Source organism: Bombus terrestris, chromosome 5 (genome assembly GCF_910591885.1).
Source record: "Bombus terrestris chromosome 5, iyBomTerr1.2, whole genome shotgun sequence".
Lineage (NCBI taxonomy): Eukaryota > Metazoa > Arthropoda > Insecta > Hymenoptera > Apidae > Bombus > Bombus terrestris.
The window spans coordinates 5354454-5377674 of record NC_063273.1 but is presented as its reverse complement, the minus strand read 5'-3'; the positions used below and the strand labels follow the sequence as shown (position 1 = coordinate 5377674).

Genomic DNA, 23221 nt, shown 5'->3' with positions numbered 1-23221 from the left:
ACTCCGTACGGCCCGGTACGAACTCGCATTTTCCCGCCCTCATATATGCTCGTTTCAACCTTCAAAAGCAAAGGAGCGTATAGTTCGGTTATTTGATCGCTAGAGGCGGTAATTCGTGGAGAGGACTTTTGGTTGAATTTCTTCCATGCTCATTGACAATCTCCCTGCTCATTTCTGCTATCGATATATACGTTTCCGAATTACCGTTAGATGGAGGTATAGAGACTTCTCACTAGATATGGTGAAGGTAGAACATTTTATTCAAAGTTCAGAAAACCGCATACGTGCATCTTTATGTCAATAGCTTTTAATTTGTAACCATAAAGTGATTATTTATTAAATTGTCTTTTAAAACATAAACAATGTTGATCAAAGTGAAGGTAAGAACATTGACCGGCGGAGATGGACCTACGACATTTATAACAAGTTCTGAAAATATATTCTAACCTTGTTTCAGACTCTTACCGGAAAGGAGGCAAGTAACCGCAAAATAATCTTATGTATTTTAAATACAATTCGGCGATTTAATATGTAACATAAAGTTTATCTATATATACACTTAAAAAAAAGAACAGTTATAGCAGTAAAATCATCGTTCTAATAAAATCGTGTTGTCAGTTAAAACTAGAAAATTTGACACTTGATGTAATTAATAATAATGTATTATCACAAATTAGAGTTTGTTTCAAATAACGGATATATTCTTCCTCCATTGTTATTTACTATTACTTCCACATATTGTTGTTTACTATTAAGTTTCACAAATACATCGTTAATATGTATGATTAATAGATAAATAGTATTTAAGTTTAAGAGCAATCACAGATATCATTATTCTCATAGATTGAAATAGATATAGAACCTACAGATAAAGTAGAAAGGATCAAGGAGAGAGTGGAAGAAAAGGAAGGGATACCGCCTCAACAACAGCGATTGATATTTTCTGGAAAGCAAATGTAGGTATCATAATTGAATATAGAAATAATATACACAACTGTACAAGATAATTTGCTAAAGAGAAAATTATGTTTTAATGTTTCATTCGATATTGCTTTTAGTATGAAACTGCTTAAAGCATGGTGTAACACATAGCCCTACATTACAATAAGAGCAATAGTAACGAGATTCCTTCCGCATTCCCTTAGATGCGCAAACTTTACATCTTCTTGTAGCATTCATCTTCTTCGGTGTTGATGGAACATACTCTGGAAAGTGACTTTCTACAGTCCTTACTGAATCTGAGTCGTATAGTTGTCCTGGTTTTCTGGTTCCTGTTCCATCAATTATGATATTTTAACATCATTTCTTCTTATTTTCCCTTGTCAAATATATCTTATATTTACATTAAAATCAGAACTGTATTAATTAATACTCATAGCTGCGTGTATGTGTGTGTGTGTACGTTTTTCATTATTTAACGACTGTGAATGCATCGTGAATGTAAAAATTTTTGTTATCTTTTAGGAATGACGAAAAAACGGCGCAAGATTATAAAGTTCAAGGTGGATCAGTACTGCATTTGGTACTCGCATTGAGAGGGGGTTTATAATTACGACATTCCTTGTTCTGGAATGTATGTGCGAGTGTGTGTGTGTGAATATTACAGATTGTATAAGATCAGCCACAAATATAATAGGATGCTTTCTAATGTTACATTCGCTGCGCTGTGTTTGCAAGGACTTGTAATCGTCTTTGTATCTCTCTTTGATTGAACGGTTACATTTAGAATTGAAATAAATATTAATAAAAGTAATTTAGTTATAGAAACCTAATACTTGCATAACCAATATCGTAATCATCTTTCAATTATATCTATTATGAAAAATATCCGCGTACAATATTTGTAGTATGAATCTAATTTTCCTAAGTTTGTGAAGTCCCCATTGAAGCGAGACCCGATCCGAATTTGAATAAATTTCGTTCGAAAATTCGAGCTCGTATCATATCGATATTAGTTTCTATGATATTTGCTGTTATGAGTTGCCAGACTCCACTTTGTTTTGAAAAATCGTTGGCAAATGTTGCAGTACGCGGTAGAACTCTGCGACTCCTCGTGTCTCGATGTAATATGCCGTAGAAGAGCGGGCTGCGTTGTAAATGTTACACCGCATTTATTACAGAACCACCCTGGCGAATGCAAACTCCATTCCGGTATCCTTGTGTGTGCCTCTATAAATTTATATCTTCCTATAACTAACGCTGCAATAACATTATATCGCAATAAATATTTCGAGACGAATTTTAATTCTTTCAGAAGTACTTCGCGATTGTCAAATAGTAACATAAATGATTTTAACGAACTTGTTTTCTATACGCGTAACGAATGATATTTCGAATCTCACGAGTCTACTTATTATTACATGAACTAGTATATAGAGTAAAATAATGGATATCACAAGGATAATCTGAGATCCTTAACTAAGTATCAAATGTAAAAATTCTCAAAATTTGATCAAGAATTTTTAGTTGTACGGCTGTCGGAGATATTTCCAAGAATCCCAGGAACATATATTTTTCACGGTATACTGGTCGGTTTTTACCATAATGCGTATTGTCTGTAAAACAGCAAAATATCCACTTTCCTACTATATTAAAAAAAAAAAAAAGAAAAAAATAGAAAAAGAAAAGAAAAGGCAGCAAAAGGAAAGAGTATGTTCACACACCACAAGCAGAACAGAACCGTAATTAAGAATAAATTTAAAAGAAGATAATTGTTATGTTCACATTTATATCTTTAATTCCTTGTAAATAAATACCATAAATCGAGTTGAATGTTATTAGAACGCATCAAATACATAATATGTATCTAGTACGTAAGAGAAATGCATCGAACCTACGTTTGTTCGCAAATTTTTGCCTCCATCGTAATTTCTATTTGATATATGCATATCACTTTCCTGAAAGATATCAACACTGGAACTTCCATTGTAAATTGATTTATTTACATTGCTGTAATAACATTTTAAAGCATACTGTTATGTCACTTTTAACTCACAAGCTCACAATTAATACATATACGTAACACGTTTTTAAATCGAAATGAAAAGCTTGCTACTACCGGCGCAATTATTACTTGACCATGTTATCTATAGATAGTTTGCATTTGTTCGTCTAGGTACGTGGTGCGTTCCGCGTTCGCGATATATGGTTAACCATGGGTTTATGAAATAAAGTTTCCACTTAAACATGATATCTATGTGTATCGTTCCTTTCGCGAAAGCTACCCATGACCTGTTAAATGAAATTCGTTACTGCAAACACATCGTTCTGATAAATGCATTTAGTTCTTTTTCGCGCGTGTGCTTTAAAATACGACAGCTGCTTAAATATCATTTAATCGATGTGACGATAAGACAATTGCTGGTTGTGGAACCAATTTAGTAAACTATCGTTAACACGTTAACTATCGTGCGATATACATCGTATAAATTCACGCTGTCACTCTAACATCTTACTTAATATCTAAAAGAAAAACGCGTTGCAATCAAGTACATGTTTCACTTAATATTTAGTTAATGGCATAAATTCTGATCGATCGTTTACGAGATATCTCGAAAACTTCGACTTTACCTTGAAACTTGGTGCGATTCTCAACAGCGAACATCTATGTTTAGAACTACGCGTAACTCTACGATTAAGTGCTTCATCGTGCATAAACAATGTCTTTCATCGGACAAATCGATCTCTCTTTACGTATAATTTTGTATCGATAGTTGAAACGGAATGCCTGTATCTCGCGAATCAATCAATTCGAGGATAAAGTAAGAAGCACATCTTATAATTCCCATTCAGATACACGTAATCGAAATGACTGAGCATTTATGACGCTTTACGTTCATTATTTTTTAATTAAGATTTACTGTGTCGCATTACAAATCTAACGTACAATAGTTTCACTATATTCAAGCTTGAACATATCGTTCTAAAATATTATCGAGTAATTACCCTTTATTTAATTTTATTTATTTCTAAGAATTTCGTTAGATATGATCTACTCACGGCGATTAAGTAGAATTTCCGTAAGGCTTATAGCGTAGAATAATCAAATAACTTAAGTTAATTAGCATTATCGATAAAACTAATTTATAAAAAAGCGACACGCACGACACTTAAGCGGTAAAGTTTGGAACTTTTGAATGGTAACGCGACACTTCTCGATTTCATAAATCGCGAAAGAAAACAACGAATAGGAAAGAACGAGTTAAGAGACACAATCCGAACCGTATCAAACGATCGAAAATTACATTCTCGTCATATGGATTATCGGTGAACGAATCGTTTCGTTCAATTCTATACAGAGACAATGTTTACACGAAGCCACAGACGAAAAGAATAAAACTTTCAGTTCTCTTATATTCTCTTATACGCGTTCAACTGTGGTAAACATCTGGAAAGTTAATATGTAAAATGTAAAACTAGATAATTGTGTGTAAGGCACTGTCTATGCGATCCTTCAAAGTAGCTTAGTTCATCCTTATCGAAAAAGAAAACTCGAGCACGCGAATAACAGACGTGTAAACAGAGTCAGTGTAATATCAATATCGAGGTTGTTATTTAAAACGATTTTTACGACGAGTACCGCATGTTTCATCTGATTCGAGTACATTACGGGTAGAAAACGGTTGGCAGCTCACAAGTATAGCTTCTACTGAGTCGCAACATTTAGTTGTAGTAATACGCATCTAAAAGTCTCGAAGAACGCCATTACTTGCACGCTAATGCAACGCATTTGACTCGACCATCCTGTTACTCGCATCGAAATATCGTAATTCTTCTATTGATGATATGGATATCTTGTATTTCATACATTCTATCGCCTGTCGACTAATGTACACAACTTCAAGTTCGTCTGCACACTGTCGATAATCATCGCTTATCGAAGAAACCGTATTATCATCGATTTCGTAGTGTTTCACTGCGAACACAATTGTTATCGAGGGTTTTTAACGCTAACGTGTTAATAATCGGACGCGTAACAGAGATCCGTATGAAACATTGTCGACTTAAAAGTTTGTATCGTGTAAGCGAAGATACGATAAGAGAAAGAAACGTATTAACAATGGCTTAAAGTACTGTACAGTATTGACTAGAATTTTTATAGAGCGGAGACGCGTTAATAACGTTACACATTGCAATTAAATCTTTCGATTTCTTATCGCTTTACACTAAAAGCATAGCGATTAGAAACGAAAGTAATATAAAAGCATACGCGCCATGTGACTGTTCGCTTCTCTGAAAGTCGAAAACGCATATTACCAGTATAGCAAAGGGGTAAGTATTATGTATCAGCTTGCGGAAATCAGAGAATTAAGAAGTCCGTGGATATTTATTTCCCGAAGAAGAAAACGTGTACTCCTAGCTTTCTGCAGTAAAAAAAAAAACCTCGTATCAGTCCAGCTTTTAGATACCGTAGCAGAGGTTTCGAAAGAATGAGATCGGGATTAGAGAATGATAAATACAAATTAATTAAGTCCCATGTTACTGTCCTCAAACTTTCTGTTTCACGCGAAAATTAATGGCAACGGTTAATATCATAAAACGTTACGCGAACGTTAAAATATTCCAAGAACTATGCAAGCAACGTAAGATTCTACAATTCTTGCCCCTGTCCGATTTTAATACTGTACATAGGGAGAACACGCTAACCAAATGATTCACCTCAATGTGTACGAATGACAAAATACACGGCGAAACATCGGGTTATTTTAAAGGATGGTTCAGTAAAAGCGGGTTACTTCTCGGAGTAAAGAGAAAAGCGTTGACACATTGACGATGAACGACGACTGACGGACAAAGGAAAGGAAAAATAGCGGCTGAAGCTAAAAACAAAAGAGAAGAAACAGAAAAGGGAGAAATTACCGAGGGAATTGATCGAAAGATGTTCCTACTTGGCGCGAACAGACAAGAAGAAAAACATAGGGGGACCAGGGCGGAGCGAGAAGCAATATTTCTCGACGCGTTCGAAAAAATTTACGAGTCCAATTCGTTTTTCGAGCTGCGCTGCTTCTGGATCGTTTTTTGCCATTGCATGTTATGTTTCAGACGCATGTGACGTCGCAGGTCGGTTCTACGACTGAGAGTGGTGTGACATAGGATGCAGGTAGTCTGGTTGCGATGCACTTCAAGGTGCTGGGTCAGCGAAGCAAGGTGCTTGTAAACGCTTCCGCAGAGTCTGCACGAAAAACGCCCTGGACCCTGCATCACCACTTGACCAGTTGTATCGCCAACATGCTTCCGATTGCGTCCCACCCCCCCTGCAACACATTAACAGCCACGTGACCCGCCGATTCCTCATTGCTTTCTAGGCAATTACATTTCATAAACAAATTGAGGGGACAGTAACACGTAACACAGACTAGATCATTGTTCTACCTGTGCTGGATGTACCGCCTTTCCAATCGGAAATGATAAATCACCATATATCGAATCCTCCGTTGATTCGCGTTTGTTCTCAGAGCCGACTCGTACGTATCGGTCGTGGTCGCGTCATCGTCGCGTCGATACGACAACACGATACGCACAGTAAATACGAAAACCGATCGCTTTATCCGGTTTATGCGGCTCTGCGAGTTGCAATATCAACCAAGGATCCCTTTCGAATCATTACTTCGTTCTACAAATATTTTTCATTTCATTCTATCTAATAATAACTTACATCGATGCGACTCGATGTGATTCCGCGATCTTTATGTATCAACGTATTGCCACTAATATTATATGCAGTATGTTAATAAAGTCGTATTGGTGTGTCAAAATTGAGAAACGAAAAAAAAGGAAACGTAGTAACTGTGAGAAGCGTGAAAACGTTAAAGCACAATTTAACATGGTACAGTGACAACCGCCAAAAGTAATAATTTAATTATACCGTGTTCAAAACAGAATCATTAAACGATATTAATTAGATAGTTTTCCGTATTCATTTACGAATATCAGTACTTGATACCTACATAGACTACGTTTATAAATAGACATCGCTGAACATACGCAACGTATTCTGTCACCTTCAGCTCGTTAGTTAACACAATAGGTGATCTTGATAATGTTGACTCGTCGAGCGTTTTATGTTTTGCAGACATTGGTTCTATCGCAAAAATTTATTGTACAATATCGTACGTGTTTAAGTTTGAATAATAAAAAAATGCGAAGCTTGTATCTATCGTTTGTGCAACACGCATTGTATAAAGTGTAACAACTCGTTATATACTTACTCATCTAGATCGATTCGTATTAAAGTAACAAGTTTAATAAGAACGTAACAACATCGAAATTTGAAACCTTCGATTATGTTTGAAAAAAGAACTCTGCAGCATTCACATTTTGAAACTTTATTCACACATATTTCTTTTTTTCTTTTTCTTTTTTTTTTCTTTTTTTTACTTACATTGTTAACTTGCATAAGCCAAACATAAGATCGTGTAATGATATATTATAATATTTGTATATATATTTTTTAATATATTTATATTTATATATTTGTATTTGTATATTTATATATTTTTATATATATATATATATATAGATACTTCTTATTTTTATAAATAACTAAAGAAAGAAATATCAATTTTTCTAAAGTAATAATTGGCAATCTTGTACTTATTTGTATTGTGGTTTCCGAGGAATGTGCACATTCGTTTCCTTTAAATTGAACGTAGACGTCTATCCATACACAAGTATAAGTAAACGCATGTACATTTCAATATATTTCCTGCTTCTTTTCTTTAATTTGTAAAGTAAATTAGTATAAATAAAACACGGAGGGGGGGGGATAGAAGAAACTTAGAAAGGAATATATCGCATCAAACGTTGATTTGTTCCTCTAATAAAATATCGTCAATTTTGAAAAAAGACGACTCGAAATTACACAATAAAACGTATACGTGCAAATTGTGCGAAGTAAAATATAATAAGCACGAAATACATATATATTATATACTATATATATATATATGTATATATAGAACTATAAAACGCATGCGATCGCAAATTATAACTTAAGCATCATTAATTTGCATAAAGAAAATTTGCTTCTTCGCATAATAAAAGAACGTTACTAAACTGTTGACCCACCCGTTGACTACCACTGTGATGTTCGCATTTCTGTTGATAGAGATAGTGTTTCTTCATAAATATCTTGGTATAGAAATTAAATAAAACAGAATCGTACAAGCATCGAAAATCAGCGGCGTAGTCAACGTTGTGATTAATTTACGACAATTGCGCTAAATTGTTCCCTTTTTAACATTTGTCAACTAGCTTCGATTTGTACTTAGTCACGTCACAATCAAGTTCCGCAAAATATAGATTTAACGCTATGCTCGATTTACAACGTGTTGAAGAACTTTGGCATACAGCGAACAGGAGATCATATCGCATGTTGTCTGTATATATAATCGAATAATAGCCTCTTTATAATCGTACAGAAGTAAACGACTCGAATCGAATTAACTCGCGTAACAGAAGCCAAGCTTCTTTCGATATTACGACTCTTTGGATTAAAATAAAACTCTAACATAGAAAAACGAAACCAAATTAAAACTAAAAAGAAAAAGAAACAAGCAAACAATAAGCATAATATAATAAAATTAACAAAAAATAACATAAAGTAAAGATATTAACTCTTATATTCATATCGTCATAAATGTATAAACGAAAACAAAGTTCTATCTATTTTTCGTAGATAGGCGAATATGTGCACGTATATGAATTCGGCAAGCCTCTGTGCTTATAATTAAAATAGTACGGCGTAATGAGTATGTTTAATATCATAAACGTATATATTATGGCGAAATTTTGGTCCGGGAGTAACATACGGATTCTCCCAGACAAATAAATGAGCAACATAATGCCAATTACTGTCAATGAAGAACAGCTTGGTCGCTAAACACAAATAAAGCTTTTGTTTGCTCCACTTGAAAAAGAAAGAGCAACGAAAATGGCACGTTTCTCTAGTACTCAATTGTACTTCCAATCAACGATCGAATACATTTTACACGTTGCAACATCATGAGTACGAATCGTTCCTTGCCTCGAGGAAGGTTTGCGATCATACGCGATGTTTCGCGAACAAGAAAACCATCAAGATCGATCGAGATGATTGAAAATAAAGATAGAAGCTTCTAACGGCCGATCCTGAAACTTTCGTCGAGGCGGAAAAACTTAACTGAAAAGACATCGAAGCTTCGAAAACGATCGCACGTTTTCGTTCAGTCTCATAATCGACCAATCGTTCAGGATTCTGCGAAATTTGCATATTCACGGCCGATCGTACAAAGAAAGATGCACATTCCTCCTTACACGCTATTAAGTACCGAACTCATTTGACTAGATAAAATAATTTGCCTTTTTCTTTCTGTTCTACTGCATGTCTTTGGTTATAAAAAACGTTAATACAGGGTTTCCTCGTCATTACGCACGCGATATCTTCTCTTTCTTCTTCTTCTTCTTCATCTTCGTCGTTTTCTTTTCCTCCGTCTTCGCCTTCTACTCCTTCCCTCTCCACCTCCTCCTCCTTCTCCTTTTTCATATGCATATATGGATGTACATAAATGGACGTACACACACGCATGTGTACAAATGACTAGGGTATAACGTAAAATGTAAGACAGGTGTCTTTAACATAGGCTTCCCGTCGACGACTAGAGTGACATCTCATGATATATACATTTCTAGCGAATTTCCGTGTTAAATTTGAAAAATAGGGCGCTCCTGATGTCCCGTTTCTCGATGAATCAAACAACACCGGAATGCTAATCTGCTATAGGTAAAAACGTAATAGCTTTTTGGTATGCTTAGCTTGTGGCTACGATACGTTACTTACTCGTTTAGCAGGAATAATTTTCACGCAAAAATATTCCGATCTTTCGATCGCGAATCATTTTTGAACGATTCGATCGACAAATCGGATCATATAAGCAAATATAAATAAATATACCTACGTGTTAGAATCTAAAGAGAAAATATAATCGAAAGCACATGTTCGTAGAAGAGTTGACGCGTGCTATATCGACTCGAATAGTTTATACGTGTACGAGTCAAGAAAAAACACGACAATGACAATAGGTGTGATATAGGTTCAAAGGAGAAGGGGACAGAAAGAGTGGAAGAATCGCGCGCGCGTTTATCCTCTTTTCCGTCGACGGGTGAGTGGATTCGGCAGGATATGTTCACACTAAGGAATAGGACTAGATGTGATTCTTTCGACGCTGCTTTCTCTAATGCGTATAGTAGTATAAGTAGCATTAGATTCGAGGCCAGCGGTGGGGCTTCCGACGTTTTGATGGGCAATCGCGGTGGAGGAGACGGAAATGGGCGTCGGCAGGGTGGTCGTAACATCGGTCGCCGCTGAAGCGCCGCTAACTGTGGAGACTATGGGAACACCGGGAACGGTGTTGGTGGACGCGGTTCCGGTTCCAGTTGGGGTTGCAGACCCAACAGCGGCTGCGGCTGCTGCGGCGGCGGCTGCTGCGGCGTTTGCGACTGCAGTTGCAGCGGCGGCGGCGGTCGTCCCGACGCCCAGCCAACCGTGCCGATTTTTTAAATGTCGCTTCATGTGCGTCGTGCGGCTCAGCACTTTATGACATACCGGACATTGAGTCGTTCCTTTGTGCATGTTCATGTGTTTGTACATCGAGTCCCGATTCCAAAATGTTTTACCGCAGAGTTTGCACGAATGCGACGGCTGTTCGATGACCACCGTACGAGAATCTAAATCAGATATAAACGTTCATGGTAGTACGTACGCCCACGTTGTGCGTGCAATCTGACACTCACGATTATTACGTCTATCGGTCTTTAATCTCGTGCTCTCTCATCTTTTTGCGTATCGTCGCTAAAGCGCGAACGATCTTCTACACAACCAATACTATTCTCATCGATAAGCATTAGAAAATATCGATCGCACGCGATTTTTCGCTGTTTTCTCTAATTCGTTCATTTCCTGTACCTTCCCTTCTTTCCTTCCTTTCTTCCTTGCTTCCTTCCTTCCTTTATTCTTTTTTTTCCATTTTCCTTCTCTCTTTCTCTCTCCCTACCTCCTCCTTCCTCACTCTCTCTCTCTCTCTCTCTTTTTCCTTTTTATCTTATTCAATTATAATTACTTTTCCGTTATCCTACTTGCAATTCACTCGATCTATGCATCAACGGCTCGAGGAGACGAACGATAAGAAAAGGCAGCACACACGATGAGTTGTACAAGGAAGAGCAACCACGAGGTGGTAAACACGCAACTTTAAACTTTTGGAGCAATCATGCTACTGTGAATTGTGAATACAACGTTTGAACGACAACCAAACAATGTATATACGTACAAAAAATGTTCAATATTCATGCAGAAGAATATCAGAAGTCCTATTTCAAGGTATATCGATCAGTTGCAGTTAGAAATGCAATTGAAAATCACAAAACAAGCATCTTGTAATTACGGTGATCACACATTTACCTTATATATGATACACAAGAAATTAGATTTTTCTGTGAATTTTCGTTAAACGCCTGCTGTGTGCAGTGAACCGACAATCATGTATTCCTTTTGATGAACATACGTCTATTTGTGATACTAGGTTCATGATAATGTTGTGAATATCGGGCGATAATCACGAGTCGTCATTGGTTACATTTTCGTGGACGCGGTTAACGCAAGCGCTTGTCAACGGAAAGAAAGGAAAAGAAAAAAAAATGAAAGAACAAAAGAAAAAAAAAACAAAAAACGATACATCTTATACGATACTTTTATTTTTCAGACCACGCATGTACGTACAAAACAAAAAGCGATAACGGTGTATAGTAATTCTTTGCGCAAAACACATTCTTCTATAATATTTACAAGCTATAATGCAATGACTTATCTTTACATAATAATTTGTTCAAAATTTATAACTATGATAAGAATTCCTTAGTAAGAAACAGAGAAATCTACCATCTTATATTCCGTATTTCCAATGAGATGATTTGTATATTTGGAAAAGAATCGAACTCAGGAGCATGAAAGGCAACGTGCCGATTTTTTGTTTCCCTCTCTCTATCTCTAGTATCGATTAATTAAGGTATCTCTGGTATGTTTCGAACAAAGATAACAAGTATAAAAAATCAATCGGGCGTTCATGAAAAATTGTTCAACGATAAAGTAATAAAATTATAGCCAGAGGATTTTCATAATTTGTATATAGATTACACAATTATTATGTACACGATATGTACAAATTCAGCGATCATGGCCTAAGCCATACTGTGCAGGATACGTATTACTTTTTACGGAATAATGGGTATTCCATGCACATACGTGATAATACAGTTTTACGCTTGGTCGTTGCCAACTATCGTGATATGTGTAATAAATATGGAAGCGAATTGAAAGTAAGAGTCGAAAGAGAGGAAGTGAATGCAAATGATTGATATCGAAACAGTAGTGGATGGATTTCGGTATTTCCTCGCGTGGAATTCAAAGTACCAGATTAAACGTGAAATTCACAGCCTATGATAATATAAAACCAGCCTTACAATTCTTACAAAGTTTGTTATCCAACTGTTATAAATATCATATGTATTTCTAGTTGCGTGAAGTTTCGTGTTATTTAACATTAATACCATGAACATTTAACATGTGACAGCGCATCGTATACTTCCGAGCGAAAACAGCCTGACAGATCGGACAAATTGTGTCACCCCTATGTATACTACGATGATGCGCCAAAGAATCACCACGATTATAAGTACGACCGCAAACGTCGCATACCCAACGACCACTTCGATCATGAAGAGGCTTATGCCTACGTCTGATCCGCTCGTAGCCGAGGCTGGTCTGTTGCTGTTGTTGTGGTCGTTGCTCCTGTTGTTGCAACTGCTGCTGCTGAAGCTCGTGTCGATGCTCATGATGATTCCCAATGGGCGTTGTATCGTGCGTAGATTCTGCGCACACAATCCAAATTGTTCCCATACACACAGACAGCTTCGTACTTATGTGATAAAATTTCACTGTTTTGCATGTTTCGAATCTTGAAAACGGGATTTTAATGTTTTCTGCGGTTTCGTTCATTGCTTGCCCTTGCTCTGTATTATTTTTCTAATGTCAATCTATCATGGAAGTAACTTGGTTGAATTTTGACGCGCCGAATATCTTGAAAATAGCGATCGTGACTTTTGCCTCGCGAAAAGGAAGAAAAGAAATAGGAGCAAGGGAGTAAGATCGCGAAGGGGATACGTCGTAACGGACGGCTAAAAGACAGGCAAGCGAGTGTTCGCAGAGGATTTAGGGCACGTATCGCAAATAACCATCGTCTTCTCGAGCGTGACTCGCCTCACGAAAGTATATCTGCTGTATAGCCACTGTAAGTTGAAAAATTCCCACAAGCATGTTTAACAAAGCGTCTGTTGCTAAAGAGAAAAGAGAAGATTTTCTCGAGTACCGGAACAACAAGAAGCTTGAAAATGTTAACGTTTCTGTATCGATAGCTACGGTAATACGAATAACCGAATGTTAAACAATCGATTTCAACGTTGTCCTTTCGTTAATTAATTATCTTTATGATCTTTGAACGAGTGAAACAAAGGATGTAGTTTTTGGAAAGTTTTATTACAACTTTCTAACAGTGATTCAAATATGAAATATATCTTTCGAGACTGTTTTAGTAAATCGTATACAAACATCCTGTAATAACGTAAAACTTTCAGCTATAAATAGATACGATGTATTAAATTGTAAAAATTAAACGAATAGGTATAGCGCATCGCACCAACAACAGTCGCATTTCTCTCGTATTTCGAACAAGTAAATAATCGTTTACGAAATAAAACAAAGTATAGGAAACAAAAACTAAGATCGATCGAATCTTACTTTATAGCGACACGAGTAAAAAGTATTAATTAATTCTTTGAATCGCTTATTTTCTAAATACGTTTTCTCTCTGAGGAACTTTACGTTTTCTCGCGTCATCTGTCGTTGATGGCACTTTGTTCGAGTCTACTGACATCAGTCTATTTAACACGAATACAGAAAACGATTGACAATAAACCAATCGATTCTTGCCGAAATCTCTCGTGTCTGTTCAAAGGTTTAAATATATCAAGATTTAATGCGAACGATAAATAGAAGAGGTACGCATAAGAGTACGAAAAAAATATTCCGGAGATTAGAACAGCTTAGAATCGATATGATACTGTTGAGTCAGAAAAGAACCATATATATATATATGCATACATATATACATGTATATATATAAAAAAAATAATAAATCACATTAAAAACAATCGCGTTAGAAACGTTTTATTTGTTCCAGAGACACGCGATGGTCACCGATCAACAATACCACGACGATATCGATCGTTCAGCCGGTTCTTTCTATCCGAAAGTAAAATATAAAAACGATAAAAAATAAATGTCTCCTCACGAGGCAGTACTATGCGATCACTTTCGAAAGTTCAATTTAGCGTCGACACTGAACGTGCACTTGTGGATGCGCAGCAAATGAGCCTTCATGTCGTAACTTCGACTGAAGATGCGCTGACAAATCGGGCACCTGGTTTGCCCTGTATGCAAGTCCTTGTGCAGTGTCAACGACATCGGATGCTTGAAACCTTTCCAACAAATTCTACAGCGAAACAATAATTCTGTATCCGTGGACTGACCGTAGTCATCGTCCGAGACGAGGTCCGCGGTTGCAGGACCGGCGCTACCACCCCCGCCCCCTGCGGTATCTCCTGCTCGTTCTACAAATAAACACAAACACACAAGATCACCTCTATATTAACTAGAACACACTATGTGCCGTATGCAAACTTAGATATCGCGTTCTCGACAAGAGACACGATACCGTTCAGTACCTTTCACCTCTGCTTCTTACGCGGTCGTTACGCGGTTTAATTCTTACGAAAACACCGAAAAATCTTTCCTTTCCTATCGTCTCTGTAACCGCAAACGCGAACGCGAACACGAACACGAACACGAACACGAACACGAACACTGATATGGATGCGAATGCACAGATCATTTGAAATTTCAACGATCCACGAACTTTTTCTTAGTATTCGCGACGATATATTCAAAACGATGGATCGTTTACTTTCCTTCGCGATTTCGGGCACGGTCGTTCACACGATGTGCATTGAAAGCTTAAGCTGATTAGATTAAATCTAATTAGACCATATAGAGAGACAGAGAGCATATGACACCACCGAAAGGAGATACAAGCCCGACAAGGCCCCAGGCTATTGAAATACACCGAAACTACCAACCACACGATATACATATAATATACTTCTAATGTTGTAATAACTCCATTTATCAAGGAACGTGAAATTCATTTCATTTTCCTTTCCTTCCTCAATCTTCGTCTGCGCGTTTACTTAGCATTTCAAAGGATCGTTCGCGTGACGTGGGTTTTAAGGAGGATAAGCTGTCTTCAATTACAATATCGCTTCGATTCTTTTTATTAGAAAGTTCGCATGTGTTTCACAACTTTCTTCTAAAGTTGTTCATTCGAACCGAATCTTTTACAACGTTTCACGTTGCGCTTTTTATCGACCCAACGCCTTACATAACACGAGTATTTAAAGGAAATTAATTGGACGGCATTTTATACTTGCGAATTCGGACTCTTTGTGAACCGTATAAATCGACAAATTTGATTCTAAAAATCTATGCTAGCGGGAAGATTAAATCAACCAGTTCTTCATACTATGAGCGATGTGTGCAACGATGAATGTCAGTCTATAAGTGCTCGTACTAGGAAGCACACTATATCGTTATTCGCCTTATGATTAAATCCATCAGATACATACAAATACAAAAAGCATTCATTCGACACTATTTAGCCATTAACAAACTTAATTATACGAGATCTTCGGAACGTTATGACAATGATAACGATAATGAACGTAGGATTTTTATAAAACGCCTTTTTCTCTCGTAGTTTGTACCAACGAAATGGTTACTCCTGACTCGATAATAGTAACCGCGTGACACAGATATTTCACGTATATGTAACTGTATGATTAAACAAGTTATTTTCACCAACTAGTCGACTTATCGCGTAATGAGTAAGCTGCTTACTTTTCACATATCTATAAGTTGAATATAATTGGACCGTGATTATTGAAACGAAATCATTAAATATAATGACGTTCGACTTACAATGTGAATGTTTCGTGAAATGTACCAAGATACAAATAAAAATGATGGTAAAAATGACAGAACAATACATGCATAAAATATCACCACATATGCGTACCTCGTAAAAGGAAAAAAAGGAAAAAAAATAAAGAAGGACGAAATTGACATTGGTACTCCGACGAAGGTGACCAAGTATTTGTATCTAAGTACCATCGACAAAGAGCCGTAGAGCATTATCATATAAATCGATAACGAATTTACTCGTCGCAGTCTTATGTAAATATAGAGTCAAAATTAAATTAAATAACGTTTCTTCTATTATGCTAGTGTGAGCATATGAGACGATCAAGCCATCGAGCGCGGTCAAGTTACTAAATATAAAATACAAACGGTTTGAAGGAATATCCATTGTTTGGATAATAACCGGTCAGTTAACTGATAATTTACGACTAACATGAATTATAAATAAGCACTAAATTGTTGTTACATTGTAAAAAATAGTTGGCAGGTGGACAATACTTGCAACGAAGCAAGATCGTGTTCGGAGTATGATAGGTTTCGAACGAGAACGTTCATTGTTACTTCTTTCACGAAGTAGCCTCTGTGTCGAAAGACCAGAAAATAAACGATTAAAGTATTCTCATTGTTGAATAGATTGAATCGTACACGGGCGCGCGCGTACATTATATTAAAATAACAAAAATGAAAACGCAACACTATCACCTAAACGTATTATGCATTTCCTAGCTGTTTCGGCGAGAAGGTTGCGTGCAGAACGACCACGCGTCCACATCGAGAACACGCGAAATGCGCTTCGCACCCAATAATTTTGCGGAATAAAACCGACAATCACAAGGCACGAAAGAGATTACCGGTTGAAAACTAACGTGGAGAGTAAACGTACGAAAGCAGGATAATAAAATTATTCGCGATCGCATCAGAAACAGAAGGAAAAAGAGTAAAAAAAAAAAAATATCATACGTTTGCTAATAAATACACATGCGTACAACTTGGCCGAAATATAACATTTTCGGTATCGACCAAAGAGGAAAAAAGAAAAGAGAAAAGAAACCAACAAAGAATGTTGTTCCCGTTCTAATGCTCATTTTCTCCCTCTCCCTTTCCCTCTCACCCTCTCTCGCTTTCTCTCTCTCTCTCTCTCTCTCTCTCTCTCTCCCTCTTTCTCTCCTCTTTTTCTCTTCTTCTGTTTATTCCCTTGTTGTTTCTCACTATCGATTCACGTCGTTTTCCCTTGTCGTAGATGTAACATACAGAGAAAGTCGAAAAGCACAAGGGGTGTGTGATTAGTCGAGTAACGATATTAACTCAGGGTAGTCGGAGGGGGCGAGTTGGTGCTATGGGGGCGGGATGTGCGGGATGGCGCGCATTTTGTGAAAATCGACGAAACATGGCCAGCGGCACAAACAGGCATTGCAGGGCCAACATTTGAAGCGCGTCTGCCTGAGTTTTCCACGTGATGTGACCATTCCGCGCTGCTTGCAGTGTACACATACTTTTCCGTGACCGTTTGCTTTGCTGAGGCTATGCGGCTGACCAGATACGTACGTAATCCCTCCTGAAGAAAACACATTGGCCAAACACTTCGGTTAGTCAATTCTTAAGTATATGTGCACATGCAGGCAACCATTAGTAAACAAATTTCTTTAACGACCAATCCCAGCACCAACCAATCCCGTAGCCGTGAAAGCCAGTCTAGAGTATCAGCGATACCAATACCAATGATATATTTTTCGTACGTGTATGCGTGTATTTAGATGGAAATGTAACATTGCCAGGTGCTAGCCGAATCTGTCGATCACCGGTCTTTCCTTCTCGTTTTGTGTTTCTCTTCTCGAACTCCTCGATCGAATTTCTCTCATTGCTTCCCGCCTCGATAATAAAATCGTTACATTTTTAATTTTTTCTCCTTGCTACCACCCCTCCCTACTTCCCCTCCTCTTTTTCCCTGCGTTTGCAACGCAGTCTGGAAACTATCACGTATCATACGTGCGTTTGATACATTTTACATACGTATATAGTACGTATATCGCGAATGCTGCTCCTTCAACCATTCGAAAATCAAGTCCTTCGTCAATCATCTTTCTCTTTTTGTCTTTGATCATCAAAAAAGCCGTTCGTTCACATGTATTTCTTTTAATATATCTTTTATTTTATTTTGTCATTTTTAACTTCGTTACGTGCCTCTGCTGATCATCGTTCGGAAATCGTACTCCCTGTTCGGGCATGTGTACGTTTACTCTCTGCGCTCCAAGATTTCTTATTTGCATGAACGTAAAACGACAATGTCGTTAAAGATTTGAAAGTATCAAGTTGAAGCCTGCCTGGTCGTTTTTATATACAGAACAATATATTAAAATTCCGATAAACGATTGTGTTGCGCTTGGGTAATCGACTGTAAGTTTGAAGATCGATCGACCGACGCTTCATCGTCTTGATAAATAATTCTTCGATTCAGTATGTTATCGCCAATTTGCTGGAGAGCAATAAGGTCGGCACACGATTACAATTTAACATCGCTTCACGCTCAGTTATAAAAAAGTTTAGCGCGTACAGCGCGAGCAAAGGAGAGTAATCCACGCACACACACACAACACTCGTAATTCTAATATAGAGCATCAGTTCGATCGCCCTTCCGCGCATTAATAATAACATACAAACATCCTCCTGTATCGTCTATATCGTTATTTACATGATTATTTCACGCCTAAAATATTGTTACATGAATTGTATACACGATCCTATTCCTTTTTCGGTTTACAGTTTCCGAACGGAATTTTCAATACAAAAATTCTTCTAGAAACCCTGTTTCCGCACGCAAAGGTATAACTATCGGTAAACATTAAATTCGCGTTTGTTCGAATAATTCATGCTCCTGTTTTAACGATCAAACGATAAACACAAAGAAGCTTTGCTTACCTACCTGCCGAAATTGACTTTTGAACAGGTCAAATGTATTTCGGATCGGGTCGCGTTAAAAAATTCTTTGCGGAACAATTCGAATTATATCATGTCTGAAAATAATCGCGCTGTAACAATTGACTTTGACGTTTCTACATAAGAAATGAAAGTTTATTGACAAAATAATTGAACGTTCAGTGAAATAAACATAATGCTCCCATTCCTATCGTGTTTCAAAGGCTCATCGATTCGACCTGAATATCGGATACCCACGCACCCACATTGAGTTTTTGGAATTTACGGTACATTATATAAAAAGAAGAAATGAGTATATAACAAGATGTTCGGATACAGAAAAGGATCATTTACATGCCATTATCGCCAGCACCACCACCATTGCTACTTACTTCAAATTAGTTCTTTTACAAGGCTACGAAGTTTTATTGTAAAAAAAAAAAAAAAAGAAGGATGAATATACAAGCTTGCAAGTTAATCTTAAATAGCAATAGAATTAAATTTCACAAATCATACGAAAATCATAGATAAAGGAAAACGAAATAAGTATTTCATTTACAAATCTGAATTTCAATCGATGCGTCGAATTCATAGCATTGGAATATACACAGAACCGTGTAATAATCTTTTGTCTTTTTCTTTCTCTGAATTTTCATCCATACTTTTATATATCATATCTACGTGAACGATAGAGACAACGATGAAATTAATGAATTTAAGATTAACTTTGCATGCAAGTGAAATCAACATGTGAGATATGTATGTATTTGCACCACACACGTGCGTGCGTGTCCTGCGTACAGTTCTGCGGATTCAAAGAAATTACCTCATACCAGCGTTGAAAGATATTTTAGTGTATACACAGAAATATGCTTACAGTTAGTGCTCGGAAGGAACGCAGTAGTGGCTTTATACGAGTTATTAAGGGAATGTTGATGATTGTCGGCACACATACAGCACTTGGCAATGCTTACTAATATCTACAGTTCAACCTACACCCGAGTGCCTATGCCATACATTTACATCCAAAAACCATGCATATTTTATATTATAGTACAGTTAAATGATTAACGGAAATAAAGTAACATTTTTTCACAATAGAAAATGCATTTTTTTTTTTATGATTCCAAGATATTTGCATCGATATTTTACTACACGATCGTTTTAGTTAACCCGATCCTGATGTTTTTATTGAAATGATAAATTTACAAACAAAAAAGTTAAAAACTATTTTAAACGTAAGATCTAAAAAATCTGATATTCGATAAATTATAATATTTTTAATGCGAATAAACTTTTTCATAAAATTTGTAATTTCTTGCTTTTTTTCATAAAATCGAATTTATAAGTAATAACTGGAATTTTTTGTCTAAAACCTATTCATCTTGAATTGATAATTTGATAATTGATAAGTGGTTGCTGCAACCACTATTAATGGCTTTAACTTTATCAGTGTTTTGTCAACAAATTTTTCATGTGTAACGATAATAGAAAACTGTATCTACATTCTATTAAATTTTTACACTTTACGTCATAAGAAGTTCACGCAACTTTCTTTCAAATTAAGTATATAATAAAATTAATCCCCTTTCTTCTATGTATATAGTCTGCATAATTCACCAAATTCCGAATAATTTAAAATAAATAGAAGTTATATGTAAAAATACGCATAAAAACCATTTTGTACCCATATTCAAATAATTCTATATAATATATTAATGATACATATATTGTAGGATAACCGTAGTTCGGTGAAACGAAAATTATTTTTTTCGTGTTTATAAACATAAAATGCACTATCTATCGATAATTAAATATCATTTTAAAATTAATTAGGAATCATTGGCATCAGCAATATATGGGTACAAAACTTAAAGTTAGTTTGCAGTGCCATTTCTCTTAATTAAATCTTCGATATAAATATCAAATATCATCATATTTGATTCAAATTGTTGTACCTGTAAAATACTAGGAATTACAGATTCTATTATGTTATGTACGTTTTATTGAAAATAACTTCTTAATACAGTTCTGGTAATTGTTAACATTTATTTTAAAAAATTAAAAGATATGGCACAACATTATATCGTGTGTCATAGTAAGGTAAAGTAAATACTGATTAGGGAAACACTTACCCTGCACTGCTTCTTGTGTTAATCTTTCTCCAGAAGTACTAGGTTTCGAAAGCAAGTGCCCTAGTTAACAAACAAGATTATGCAACATATCCCTCTATACTTTAAAGATAAAATAAAATAATAAAAATCTTACCAACATCAGTTGTTTGATGTTTGAGATCCAAGCTATCTGAAGTAGACTGATTGCTCGAATAAAATGTCTGAGTGATATCAGGTTTCTGATCATGATCAGGAGTATTAGATGATGTATCTTCTATACCAATCTTATTTAGCGAACTGTCTCCCAAACTTTGTTCTTCATAACTACAGCTACTTCCATCTTGTACTAAATATTCAGGCATTTCCAACTTTAAATTTGGCATTAGTGGTATTATTTCAACAGGATCCGAACCAGTCGTTGATTGATTTTCTGAAGTTTTATTTTCAGAATCTTTTGAAGATAAAGCATTACTTATAGTTTTATCCACATTTGTATTTGCATTTTCTCTACATTTTCGTCTTTTGCTTGGTGGAGCATCAGGTTGTAAGTCAACAGCATGATAAGGCATTGGGGATGAAGGTGACTTATTTCTCTTATCTGCTGCTGTTTTGCTAGAAGCATTTTGAAGTTGAATTTCAGGTTCATTAGGAATTTCTATGTCATCCTGAAATACAGTTTAATGTGATACAAATGTATTATTTTAATTTAAGCAGAAAATATCTAATCATATTTTTAAGGATTTTGAAAAACATACCTCTACTAAACTATCATTATCTTTTCCTGTACCATCGGTAAGGCCCTGAACAGCAAGCAGTTCAGCAGTTGTTAAAAAACTGGCTAATTGTTCCTGAACCACATTTACTTCACCCTGATACATAAAATCAACCAATGCAGCCAAATCATCAAATTTTACATTACGAAATATTATAACAGGATGCTGACATGGATTTTCCTAAAATAGAATAAGTATCATTTATAAAATATATGTTAACAGTAATAAATTATTAAATTCCTAATTTTACTTTACCTTAAATAAATCTCTAAAATATGTACTACATGCAGATAATAGCATTTTATGTGCTCTTATTCTTTTTCCTTCGCAGCTTAAAGTTACATCAACGAGATCCTCTTCTGTTCTCAGTGTATCAAAAGCACAAGTAATATGTTTTAAGTAATTATTCCACCTAAGAGAAAACTGTTGGCTCGAACCCATGCTGCTTTTCTAAAATAAGACAGCAGTATTGTCCAAATGTAAAAAAAAACATTGACAACTTTAACAAAAGTGTATAATCACAAAAATTAGTATCTGCATAAAACTCATAGAATATAAATTACATTACATATTGTAATTTCCATATTTAATATTCTTAAACAATGGTTTACCGTATTTGCAATTAACGAGCTCCAAAAATAATGAGTCAGGTCAAAAATTTGTAGTCTTTAATATGTAACACAGTTAAATTGTCAGTATCGATCCTAAAATGACTACTGAAGTGATGAAATTATTTAAAAAGCGTGGAAGTAGCGTTGACTTGTTAGTCCTGATACGTTTTGCAAAAAATAAAAACTGTAAACAGTAAAGTGGAATAAAATTTCATGGCACTGTAGGAGGTTTCACGGGTTCCGCATGTAGATGAAAAGTGGCGTCGTTCAACTAAATGATTTCAACGTTATGTAATTGCATCGCGCCAGACGATCTTATGCACGTTAAACGATTTTTCACAGAATTCTGTCACTTTAGAAGTTACACTTTTCGATTAAATGACAGCTGGTAGCCATTTTCCTTCAGGAAAACGCGTAAGATGCGCGGAAAGAACTCAACTTCCTTCTGAAACCACGCGCGATGCGTGGGACGATTCGATGCATGTGTAGAACACCTTAAAGGCGTTGTCATTGGTGAATTTTCATTTGTACTGATATTCATGAATACGATTGATCACAATTTTTATGTGTTCGAGTATACTTTGTATTTCATTATAAAAGTATTCAAAATTAATCAATATCTAGCAAAATTCTTTTAGGATGTTCCGATTATAAAGATGCAATTTTCTAGCTCAACCAAAATTTGAA

The 23221-nt window shown here is 36.0% G+C and overlaps 2 protein-coding genes across 9 annotated transcripts; one reads left to right on the top strand and one right to left on the bottom strand.

The window, feature by feature from the left end:
• Nucleotides 1-238: 238 nt before the first annotated feature.
• On the top strand, nt 239-3190 carry LOC100651561 (NEDD8). The gene is made up of 4 exons (XM_012308743.3): nt 239-380; nt 458-475; nt 844-956; nt 1465-3190. The coding sequence occupies exons 1-4, from the start codon at nt 363-365 to the stop codon at nt 1547-1549; spliced, it is 234 nt and encodes a 77-aa protein (XP_012164133.1). The 5' UTR covers nt 239-362; the 3' UTR covers nt 1550-3190.
• LOC100651127 (broad-complex core protein isoforms 1/2/3/4/5) lies at nt 1005-23054 on the bottom strand. Of its 8 annotated transcripts, XR_007224038.1 has the most exons (7): nt 22535-23050; nt 22179-22373; nt 21906-22103; nt 21305-21815; nt 21172-21231; nt 3571-6254; nt 1191-1271 (listed from the first exon to the last, which is right to left on the bottom strand). XR_007224038.1 is itself a non-coding variant. In XM_020863198.2 (6 exons), the coding sequence occupies exons 2-6, from the start codon at nt 22362-22364 to the stop codon at nt 1039-1041; spliced, it is 1188 nt and encodes a 395-aa protein (XP_020718857.1). In that variant the 5' UTR covers nt 22365-22373; nt 22535-23049; the 3' UTR covers nt 1005-1038. The 8 variants fall into 8 exon arrangements, 7 of the variants coding, with proteins under 7 accessions (XP_020718857.1, XP_003395646.1, XP_020718860.1 ...); XM_020863198.2 differs by lacking the exon at nt 3571-6254 and having other exon boundaries at nt 1005-1271; nt 22535-23049; XM_003395598.4 differs by lacking the exon at nt 1191-1271 and having other exon boundaries at nt 2921-6254.
• Nucleotides 23055-23221: the final 167 nt, after the last annotated feature.